Source organism: Hordeum vulgare, chromosome 7H (genome assembly GCF_904849725.1).
Source record: "Hordeum vulgare subsp. vulgare chromosome 7H, MorexV3_pseudomolecules_assembly, whole genome shotgun sequence".
Classification (NCBI taxonomy): Eukaryota; Viridiplantae; Streptophyta; class Magnoliopsida; order Poales; family Poaceae; genus Hordeum; species Hordeum vulgare.
This window is the reverse complement of record NC_058524.1, coordinates 66,918,239-66,930,452: the sequence shown is the minus strand read 5'-3', so window position 1 is coordinate 66,930,452 and position 12,214 is coordinate 66,918,239. Positions and strand designations below refer to the sequence as shown.

General features: G+C 40.6%; 1 protein-coding gene across 2 annotated transcripts; it reads right to left on the bottom strand.

Moving 5' to 3' along the window:
- Window positions 1-4,202: 4,202 nt before the first annotated feature.
- On the bottom strand, window positions 4,203-5,961 carry LOC123407822 (2'-deoxymugineic-acid 2'-dioxygenase-like). Of its 2 annotated transcripts, none has more exons than XM_045101048.1 (5): window positions 5,817-5,961; window positions 5,503-5,706; window positions 5,152-5,402; window positions 4,721-5,042; window positions 4,203-4,589 (listed from the first exon to the last, which is right to left on the bottom strand). In XM_045101048.1, exons 1-5 carry the CDS (start codon window positions 5,880-5,882, stop codon window positions 4,347-4,349), a joined length of 1,086 nt encoding a protein of 361 aa, XP_044956983.1. In that variant the 5' UTR covers window positions 5,883-5,961; the 3' UTR covers window positions 4,203-4,346. The 2 variants fall into 2 exon arrangements, with proteins under 2 accessions (XP_044956983.1, XP_044956984.1); XM_045101049.1 differs by having other exon boundaries at window positions 5,794-5,884.
- Between the last annotated feature and the right edge of the window lie 6,253 nt (window positions 5,962-12,214).

The window sequence follows — 12,214 nt, the reverse complement described above, 5'->3', positions numbered from 1 at the left end:
GACCACCGCTCGATGCCCTTGCCTTTATATTGCTCACAAAACCGTGAAAGCATTTAAGGTTATTTTACCCTGTCGCCACCTTTTGTTCCACATGATCTAACCTAGAGGCCTTTTCTGGTATTGTGTTGAAGGGGAATCCATCTCAAGATCCATTTTCATTGATCTCAGTGCCACCATGACTAGGTGTGAGTAGTCTTTCTTGAACCATGGATCCATAACAATAGCTAGATGACAATCTCTCTCCCATGTTCTTCAATACAAAGATCATATGAGTTGCCCTACATGATTGTGATCCATCTTATGTAATTTACGGTGTGTTGTTGGGTGTGATGAATTTTCACTCTATGATCATGCGCATATATCATGGTACTCACATATTCAAGCTCTTATTCTCAAAACAAAGTTTTTTTAGCTAGGTTTAGAAAATGCCCAAATGTGCATACGTTGGTGGATCAAGAAAAATGGCTCTAATCTATATTCATAAAACAACTACTTTTTATGTAGGTAGACTTAGTAGTCTCCCCATATGGAATTGCACAATCTCGAATTACCTAGAAATTATTGACTTTGTCTTTGGAGAAGGAGTATATAGCTTATTACCACATGTTTCTCCCATTCTTACATGTTTTGTGTATGATATCAAATGTAACTGATATATCATGTGACCATGAGGTAGTAAAACAACAGATTGATTATTTATTGTTTTGATAGTGTGAAGTTTTTGTTGTTAGTAGTTGCATATATTTTCATGGTCTGTACTTGAACGGACTCTGGAATATTTAGGTAAGTACTAGTTGCTTTTGTTCCTCATATATATTATGTTTTAGTAAGTTTATTTTGGTTGTTCATTTAAGACATCCACTCCGCCTCTCTTGCAAAGATCTCATGGTCATCCATAGACGATAACTTCGTGTTGCAGGTTTACATCACACGCTACGTGGAATTACTAAAAACTATTCCTTTCTAAATGGGTATGTTGAATGTCCAGTTTAAATGATCAGCTATGAATGTACCCTTATTTTTCATATATATATATATATATATATATATATATATATATATATATATATATATATATATATATATATATATATATATATATTCTTCAAACATGCGTAGATATTGTACCGATGATCATCATATTGGATATAAGAACATCACATGTTCCAACATTAGAGTTGTGCAATGATCGAGTCCCATTGTGTGTAGTATACACATGCCATTCTTGATGGTCTAATGTCAATCATGGGTTTATCACTTTATCATGATTGTTTGCATCAATAGTTCATCTCAAAAACATGGTACAAAATGCATGAGGGCACAACAAACCACATGTCATGGTTGAACAAGTCACCTTTGTGCTCATCAATTGTAAGATGGGATACTATTAGGCTCCACATTCATGAAATGGTCTATAAACAACTTTATCTTTTCCTGTACCTTCCATGCTTATCCAATACCATAATAGAGAAAATTTATCTTTAATCCTAATTGACTAATTTAATATTAAACATATGATTCACATTTGCTTATCCAAAATCTCAAAACATGTGTGTGACATTTTTTGGTTAAATACTCGTAGAATGCATCGGTCTAATACTTGATGCCCTTTAATTTTGAAACATAGATGAACCAATCATAAATGTTCAGGTGGTTTCAAGAAAGAAGTGACATTTAGCCCATATACATGTTTTTTTATAACATTTCATAGTACCTACAAAGACATGTCTATAATTTAAGATAGTGGATTTTCTCTTTTCCTCTCATTTGTAAATTATGCCATTGTCAATATATTTTTTAGTTAGATAAAGTAAAGATGCAAAGAACAAATACGTTATGACTTAGTGTTAGCATCTTTATACAACAAAGTTCAATTTAGGTTGCAAGCAATTTTGTGCATGCCTTTTCTTTGCATCAAAATTTCATTTCAGTTGGCCAGTTTCCACACTTTCTTATTATGTAAGATTCATGTGACCTTGTGTATGTCGGAACATTTTTTATGAGAGTGTTTCCGCATCATGTCTATTCAGCATCAGTTGTTTCTTAAGTTGTTGATTTGATGTGTACTACTAGTTTATTTGTTAGAAGTGGATACATGGTTTGGTTTGGTTGGATTAAAAATAAACGACCTCAAAACATGTGGTTATGCAATTAAAGATGGTGCTGACGCATCTACTCAACCATCGTGGTGGTTAAATTAAATGTTACATACTGACATGCATGGAGACACGCACACACGCACGTGCGTGGAGAGGGAGGGAGAGAGTTAATACTCAATTGATGAAATTAATCATTAATCCCACTTATCCAAAATCATTAAATATGTCTGCAATTATTTATTCTGAAATATGAGTATACTCCATCGGTCCAATACTTTATGCTCTTTAATTGAAGCATAGATGAACCAATCACATGATCTTTAGTTGGATTCAAGAGAGAAGTGGCATTTGGCCCCCACACATGGTTTTTACAGCATTTAAAAGTACCTACAAGATATGTCTATAATTTGTGGTAACATATTTTCTCTTTTCCTCACATTTCTAAATTATGGTTTTGTATTTTTTAAAAGGAGGATGACACCCGGTCTAAAGTAAAGATGTAAGAACAAATATGTTATGGTTTGTAAGAACAAATATGTAAGATCCTCCATGCAAAGTACTCCCTCCGTTTCTAAATATAAGTCTTTTTAGAGATTTTACTAGGAGACTACATACGGAGCAAAATGAATGAATCCATATTCTAAAATATGTTTATATACATCCGTATGTAGTCCTTTAATAGAAACTCTAAAAAGACTTATATTTAAGAACAAAGGGAGTATCCCATAAAAATCAAATCCTAGTAACCACAAGGTACATTGTTAGCGGTCATTGTATATATAATACCAAGCAGGCCCTGTGGGGGTGGATTCGACTGAGGAGGAGGAGGAGGACAACTTGGCCATGGTCGGGGCGAATCCTGGATGCGCAACGCCGCGGCACTGCTGCTCGCTGCATGAAACACCAAGAGGGGTGGTGGTCTCCTTGGGTTCGGCGGCAACCGGTGTTGGCCTGGGCAGGGGGCTGGGGAATGAGGGGGACCAGATCCGTGTGGCCGTCGTGGGGTAGGCAAAAGCCCGACCCTTTCTTCTTGCCGGATCCATGCATGTGCGGATCCGCCGTCGTCTTAGGCCGATTGCTTCGTCGATAGAGACTATGTGTTGATAACGTGTTGTAGAGTAAAAGTAAAGAGAGACAAATGAAGAGCTCAAATGATTCCCTAGTCCATTGCAATGTGGCAGACCCACTTATCTTCTATTCTTAAATAGTTGCAACCCACTACCTATTTTTCCTTCTCATGCAATCATGCCACATCATCAAGGCATGCATTTAGTCACAAATACTTATTTTTACTCATATAACCATGCCACATCATCAAGTCATGCATGTAGTCATAAGTTATAATGTGTGTGCATTAATCTACACATTGTTTCACTAATTTTTCATTATGGGCATAAGCCGTATATATTTTAGAGTTATACTATAGATCATAATTCAGTTTTTTTACACATCTTTTGTCGAGATGTTTCATATGAGTTATTTCTTAAAATACAAAACAAGAGCTATCCTAATATTTTTTAGCAATATTTTTTTAACATCTATTTGTGCATCTGCTTATCATGTTTCCCGCAGCAACGCGCGGAACATTATCTAGTATACAAAATAAAGGGGTGTCTTGGGATGACACTTTTTCCACAACAGGCATCTTCTGAGAGTCATCCCTCCCATACAATTGATCATATGTTTTATTTCTCAACTGACTTGTTGCTTATTTTTGCTCGGACAGGATGTGGTGGCACTAAGTAAGATGACAACCAAACACGTCCACATTAAACATATATTCTCGAATCAAGCAGCACTGATATATGAGAACGTGATTTCCGCCTCACAATCATCAGCTACTTGTGTTTGTTACTCCCATCTATCCATCACCATCAGTATACCCCTTCCGTCCGATAAAAAATATACATATAAACATTTTAGGATAAATTATAAAGTGGACTAAAAATACATTAAAAAGGTGTAACTCATCATCTCCGTTCTCTTTAATTATTCAATCCCAATGAGTTAAGTGCATGAAGAAATTAAAAAGACTGTGTAAAATATTATTGATCTTGATTACTGTGTGTTGAGAGAAAAACACGTTTTCTACTTTAAATTGCATTGAGAAAATAAAAATATACTTTTTTATGAATTGTTTTTAAAGTCAAACGTACAATCTTCATCGGACCAAGAAAGTATGCATTATTATTTCCCAACAGCTATATCTGCAACTGACATCCAAATCAAATACGGGTGAACTGAGTGCTAAAGCTTGAAGGCCTTCTCCACGCTCTCCCTCCGCGCGCCGACGGTCTTGTACACGCGCATGAACTCGTCGAAAGTGACTGTGCGGTAGCGCGGCGGGTTGCCCTCGCAGACGAGCTCCTCCGCGGGGCCGATGGGGATGTCCGCGGCCGGCATGATGAAGGTCGCCACCGAGGTTCGTGCCAGCGCCGCGTTGGTCATCGCCCGGTGCTCGATGCTCTTCAAAAACCCGTTGGTCGCAATCTGCATCATCAACGGCAAGCAATGAACTATCAACCAACCTGGTGATGATTTGTGTCGATCGATCGACGACCCCACATTGAAAACTGAGCAATTTGAGGCAAAGGGGGAAGTGATGATGAATGGATGGATGCCTCGAGCAGGTGGCCGAAGTTGACGACGAAGGCGTTGGGCACGGACTCGACGTTGATCCAGTCGCCCTTGTAGGAGACCTGGAGGCCGGGCACGGTGCTCTGGAGCAGGAGAGTGATGAGGTTCCGGTCGCAGTGGGGCGGCAGGCCGAGCGTCAGGCCCGGGGCAGGGCACGGCGGGTAGTGGTTAACGTTGATGATCACGTCGCCGCCGGTGAGGTCCCCTTCGAAGTAGTCTGGTCGGAGCCCCATGCCCTCGCACAGCAGCCGCAGCAGCTCCATCCCCACGCCTCTCGTCGGCTCCACGAACTTCTCCACTACCTCGCTGCAGCGCGCTCGAGAAATCAATCAACGCCAAGATGAGTCAAATCAAGAAACAGAATAAAATCGGGTACGTATCGTATCATATGATTGAGTTGCCATCGTTAATTTACCGGAGCTTTTGGGGCTTGTCGGGCCAGTTGTTCTTGGTGTCGCCGACGGGCGAGCCGCAAGCGAGGCGGAGGCAGTCCCGCCAGTACTTCTCGCAGCCGAGCTCGTACGTGGTGCTGGAGAAGAGCCGGTTGGGCTTGCCCGTGTCCTCCGAGTAGAAGGCCGCCTTCTCCTCCGCAGGGAGCCGGAAGAACTCCTCGCACGCCGCTTCCATGTCTCGTATCGCCTCCGCGGAGACGCCGTGGTTGACCACCTGCACTCATCGCCGCGCGGCGGTCAGGTGCTCTGACCACGAATATCGAGAGATGAAGTGCCTAATTGGAAGGGGGGCCGTGAGTTTGGAGAGTACTGGCCTGGAAGAACCCGAGCTCCCTGCCGGCGTCGAGTACGGCGCGGCGGACCTCGTCGCGGCCGCGAGAGAGGTCGATGACCGGGAGGGAGACAGCCTGAGAGGAGGCCGGCGGGCGCTGATCGGGCGGGAAGACGAAGCAGTCCGGGAGCGTCGCGCGGGACGGAGCAGAGGAGAGGAGGTTCGCCATGGCTCTGCTTGCCTTGATCTGGAAATTTTGGGAAGGCGAGATCGGTAGGTGAGCAGGGGAGAAGAGAAGCTCGGGAGAGGAGACAAATACGAGTAGTGTAATAACCGAAACCGAAATGCTTCACGGACATCCCAAAGCTGAAACGAACGCGCCTCGTTTTCGGCCCTCAAGTTGACCGCCAAGCTGCGATCCATCAAAATTCACGCGAGCCCATGCTTCACACGACGAGTCCGCTCCGACTTCCGTGCAGAAATCGAAGAGAACCCGTCGGATTGATACAATACGAGACGTCGGCGAAATCGCTGGTTAAGGCGTACCTTTCGCAAAACTTATCTGATCTTTTTTTACGGTGAAGTGTCACATTGTACACTTGATTGTTACTATCAGGCAGAAGGCGCGGCGAAGAGGACATGGGTACATGACTACCTTGGATGCTATTAAAAATATATCATATTTACATATTTGTAAAATGATTTTTTAATAATTTATTTATGTAATTCGAAACAAAAATATTTCACCTATTTTCCTTCATTCTAAATGCAGAATTGTCGAACGTTTGCACGAACCACGTATAAAGATAAAGAAAAAGAAAATGATTATGTATTGTTTAAGAAGTCCTCTTACATAAAAAAATGATTAGGTGTTATTCAAGAAGTCATCTCACTTCAAAGGAAATGATTATTTGTTGTTTAAGAAGTTCTCTCACGTCAATTTTAACCCAAGAAAAAATGAAGTCCAAGTCTCTCACGTTGTGGACTCTGATTCGGACTGCACAGACATACCTGTCTCAAAACGTCAATACTTTTTTCATACGGAATCCGAATTGGGTGATTCTTTTTTTGTTGGAAAGTAGATTTTATGTGCTTTTCAGCCCAATTGGAATCACCTTAAAATTCATTCGGAGCATGGAGATATTGACGAAACAATCTGACGTTGCACTAGAATCCGAGTCAAACTACAAGTCTAAAGATGTTGCATCATCTCCACTTGGGCCCATAGGCCTTGTACAACCTAGGGTTAGTTTAGGCTGCCTTGGGACGTCCTCCCACCTCCTTGGCCGCCACCCCTTGCTCATATATAAGTAGATAAATCTAGTAGCTTTTTGATTGTGATTTGTTTAGTTAAAAGTTAGCCATTGCAACTTCGTGTACTTCGTTTGTGTCCAACAACCAGACCAAGACCGCTTTTGGATCCCCACCCTTATCAATACTTCATAAATATTCACAATATTCAGATTGCTTTTATCATATTCTTTCTTGTTCTTCGATTGCTAGCAGGAAGAGACCTTCGTGGTCAGGTTGATCGTGCTCCGGCGTGGTCAATAACCTCTTGGAGTTGGTTTAGCGATTGCTAAGGCACAACGTCATGCCTATTTGTAGTCGGATCGTCAAAGTCGTCTTCACCAAATCGATAGCCACCATCTCATCGAAAGATCGGGACATCCTCGCCTCTATCAAGTGGTGTCAATTATCAGGTTGCTCGATGAGAATTTCCAGTTATCCCTAGATTAGGTTTATTTTTCTTACCTATTGCCCAAGAAAAAGCCACACAAAAAAGTTAGATCTGTACATCATTTGTCCAAGCCAGTCTGAGCCATTACAATTTTCTTTTCAATGCTTGTATAGTTGAATGATCGGTTGCATCGTCGTGTCGAGTTGGTGGTCTTAGTGTCTAGTCCTTTAGAGTTGGAGTTCTATTCACATTGGTCACACCACCGTTGCACCGTCATCCCTTTCATTGTCGCCCACCACTATCCATCAATTGCCAGCACGAGTTCCCATCTATCTTTGTCGTCTGTTGGAGAGAAGGAAAAAAGTAAGATAAAAAAAGAGAAGGAAAACGTAAAAAAAAGTGAGAGAAAAAGAAAGAGAAAAAAAAACAAATTTCGGATCTATCTAGTCTTAATCCCGTATCTGAATTTGGATTGGAAACTCTTTTATACATTGTTCAGTAAAATAGGTGTATCTTTGTCATACGAAGTCCGTTTTGGCTCCACAAGTACTCAAATTTGAGATATCGATGAGCCGCATCAAGAAAGTTCATTATTGTCGCCTCCAAATCGGCTTCTAAATCGGACCTTTTGCCCTTCAAAGGTCGCGAACATAGTTTGTCAAAAAAATTCAGGTCCGCTCCCGAATATTTTGACTCCTCATACGAAATTGGAATTGAGTGATTCTGTTTTGCATTGATAAGCTTGGGTCAGTGGAAAACTTGAGAAAAAATATCAAAAATTTAACATAATATTTTCCGGAGAAAAGTTGCAGAGAGAGTTTTGGTATATCATGCTTAGAGGTCATTTATCATCATTATCTTTACTGTCATTGTGATCTTCACTTATATCTTGCTATTTAGAGCTACTTCATATCATCCGTTGCTCATACTTGTGATGTGCCGTGACTCCGTTAATGTTCTAGGATCGCGTCTCTATTACAGTCTAGCCTAGGACCAGCACAGTACCATCGTTGAGCGTTTATTCAACATTGCATCTCTAGATTGATTATTGCTAATCTTTTGCTACCATATATTAACCTGTCCAAGCTCCACATATTTCTACAATGTGTATACATACATTTATCTGGTAATCGCTTTACTCAATCTTTAGAGATGTTGACACCGTCAGTTGCCGGTCACCGCCTGCTCCATGGTAAGAATTTGTAAGACATTGATATTTGCTTTCCTATGAGCGTTTTACCACCACATCCCAGTAGTTCATAGGAAAAATATTCTTGGATTTTTTTTCTACTAGTCATGACAGGATCTAGAGTTGTCAATTCACGGGCTTCTTCGATCGTGGGAGACATTCCACCAAAACAACTGTTACAAGAGGTGCATAGAGATTCAAATGCACATGATCAGGTTAATGTTTCTATACCACCATTTAATGGTCGTTTTAGGCCTGCTTTATATATTGAATTGGAATTTGAAATAAATGATATATTTGCTTCTCATAATTTTGCTGAACATAAGAAAGTTAAGGTCGCGGTTGGTTCTTTCACTGGTTATGCTTCAGTTTGGTGGAGCGGATATTGTGGGTTACACCCTGATTACATACCTACTACTTGGGATGATTTGAAACTTGCTATGAGACACATATTCGTTCCTGCTTATTATACTCATGACGTGATTAAAAAGTTACAACATTTAAGCAAGGTAATGACACCATTACAAAATATTATGATAATTTACAAACAACCTTGTTGCATTCCTCATTAGAAGAAAGTGAAGAAGATTTTATGGATAGATTTTGGGGATAATTAAACCATGATATTCAGGAGATACTAATTCATGAAAAGTGTTATCCTATGGATCGTTTGTTTCGTCTTACTTGTAAAGCTGAACATAAAATAAAATGACGTGTTGCCCACAAGGAGAACGAGCGCAAGGTGCATATTCCAAGAGTTGATATGGTTGTTCCTTCAACTACTGGGCATACGATGACAACCACATCAATTGTTGTGAGGGCTACATCACGTTCACCATGTGACACGTTGCCATCGAGAGTGCCTACATCATCTGAGTTGATCATAAGAGGTAATGACAAAGGTACTTATCTTCCACCTCCACATGAGTATGATGAATGCCTTGTCAATTGCAATGTACCGTGTGATGAGCTACCCATTACTTTGGTCACACCACCTATTTTAGAGGACAATGTTCATGATTTGACTTTGCCATGTGATCAAATAACTAAAATATCAACTATGTTGAGTGAACCCATTGAATTAACTGTTAATGAGAAAGAACCACGCGAATCAGAGAATAAATCAAATTTGCGTCATTTTTTTTCAAAATAACTGTGCCAATGTTTAATCATTTTGATATGATCTCTAATCTTGGTGATGATTCTATGTCAAATGACTTCTTGCATGTTTTTTATTTAAGCATGTTGTAGCATGTAAATTTGAAACAATGAAAGTGTATTCACCAATCACTAGTCGAAAACAGGGCTTCATTCCCGGTTCCAAAGGGCCTTTACTCCTGATTTTCCAACCGGGGCAAAAGGTCAAAACTTTTAGTCTCGGTTGTGTTACGAACCGAGCCTAACAGTGCTCCACGTGGCCTCTTTAGGGCGCCAGGGGGCGGGGTCCTCTAGTCCCGGTTGGTGACACCAACCGGGACTAAAAGGCGGCCACGCGTCAGCAACTGCCGAGGCTGCTTTTTTAAAGAGGGGTTTAGAGGTTTTTGGAGGGTTTAGGGGTTTTATATTGTGTTTCCCCTTTTCTTTTTATGTCTGTCATCTTTGGTTCCTTATGCTTGTTGGTGTTTTCGGTCGGTGTCAACTAGACGCTAGCAGTACGTACATATAGCAATGAAGAAAGCATTACACGACATCGTATTACTCCTCATCATTGTACATACTAGTTAAAAAGATCTTCGTCATTCTAGGTAAAATAGCATAAAAACGATGAACTCCTCATCAGTTTGGTTGTTATCATAGTAGAAAATGACCAAGTTATCACAAGGTTGAAACACTAACTATTGCTCTCTCCTAGGTAAAAAAATCATAATAGAGGCGAACTCCGACATCACCGTATTGAAGAACACACATCAACCTATCTCCAACTTGTGGAATGCGCAAGTATCCCTCTCCAAATGGTATCATGGATGTTTGTATTGCATTTCTCCATTCTTTTATTTTCGGAGTGTCTTCACTTTGAGATATCATGTATTTACCACGGTAATTAATTGGGGTTGGCCGTAAACTAACCATTTGCAAATCACCAGTGGTAAACATCCATTTAGGCACGGTCTCTGGAGGGAGTACCTGTTGAAGAACATTAGTAATAATAATATAGTTAGAAAACTAGTTTTGATTAAGAACAATGTATAAAAAGATGGATTAGTGACACAATGGTAAAAACAATCATACAAAGTTGTGTGAACTGATGTTATAAGGGCTCAACTGGTGCACTACTCGCACATATCCATGATAAACATTGCCAGTCATGTAATTTTTAGCATCATAGTCAACATCATGAATAAATGAGGTGAGATAATTTTTCTCCAACCAAGTAAGCTCAGAGCCATAACTGTAGTAGGTTCGATCTATTATCTCCCGTGTAGTTCTTGTAGCACGGAAATAAGCTAATAGTTGAAAATAAATTAATTTAATCGGGATAAGTACGAGATACTTTTCAATAATCACTATATATTACCTAACAAATCTGTTGACAAAACACACCTGGAGGTAGAACTGGAATCAAGTCATCCTCCGCATGCACCCAAATTTCTATATTATTATAATGAACATCGGCATTAGCAAGATCGAAGGTAATGTTCATGTCCTCATTCAACCCATATGCCTTGCAAAATGCTCTCCAATTAGAACAATCAAAATATGTGTGATCTTCATCATTTTTTACCTTGACAACAAAAGTGAAATGTTCTATTCTTAGGTGAGCTATCTTAGGCTCTGTACTGTCCTTCTCTTTAAAATGAAACTTGTCCAAGACAAAAAATCTTGCATGGCAGGGAACTCACTAGTCAAATTGTACAAAATAAAATTAAAGGTTAATTAAAATAAAAAAGCACACATCATACTTCACTAACAAAAAATACATGCCGTCTTTACATACCGTAATAATCGGGAAGTCATCCGTCAGCTTGACGGTGAAGGATGTATCATTGTCTAGGTGAGGATAACGGTCGCATATACCCCTGTCATCCCAGCACAAATGGCACGCAAGGATCCTATCGTCGTCGAACCACGCCATTTCCTGTGTTCATGATTCTATATAAGATTAAAAATCACAAACATTGGACAAATAAAAACCTATCCTAAAGGCTACAACAACAAAAAACAAAAATCATGCAATGATGGACCTACCAACACTAAGAAGCTTAATGTTTTCTAGCAACAAAGTCAAAAGCGCTTGTCCTGCAATAAATCTCAAGAGGCAAAAGGTTCTCTTTCAGTTACAACCAATAATCAACTTAACACATCTCGAATATTATCGAATATAATCTCGAATACATCTCTAGTATAATGTAGTTCACTCGTGGTTCCTGATCAAACTGATCCCCCAAAGAGTTGCCGCTGTACTCATGCGGGGGCGATGGTCACCTACAGAGAAGGTACCATCATAGGATCATAGCTCGGGGTGAGATCCGTGAAGAACCTGCTAGGTATGGGAGAACTTGGTGTCCAACGCAACCAAGTAGCACCGGACGTTCTCGTCCTCCTCCCTGACACGGCGACGTATCTCCTCCTCGGGGGCCGGCTGCCTCCGCACCAAAAGTGGCCCACGCGACCGCCAACAAAGAAGCTCTAGGTCGACGACGGAAACCCGGTTCCTCACCAAGATGCGCACCCGGGAAGGTAGCACCTGCTAGTGCCAGCCCGACGGAGACCAATCCCGGACATGGCGCCTCTCAAGCAGGTTGTCGCCACCGAGTGGACGACCAGGATGCGTGACGGGCATCGTTGATGTCGAGAATAATTTCTACAACTATTTAAAGTCCTACTATTTAATAAACTTTTCACCAAAAAATGAAATAGTAGCTCCACTACATTGAAATACACTTA

Bases quoted from the DNA above. Each gene is read 5' to 3' on its own strand.
- LOC123407822 (XM_045101048.1), bottom strand. From the start codon at position 5,882: ATGGATCGCAGCTTGGCGGTCAACTTGAGGGCCGAAAACGAGGCGCGT. The intron at 5,043-5,151 runs GTAAATTAACGA...AGCGCGCTGCAG, and splicing joins GACAAGCCCCAAAAGCTCCG to CGAGGTAGTGGAGAAGTTCG. The intron at 4,590-4,720 runs GCATCCATCCAT...TTGATGATGCAG, and splicing joins ACTTCGGCCACCTGCTCGAG to ATTGCGACCAACGGGTTTTT.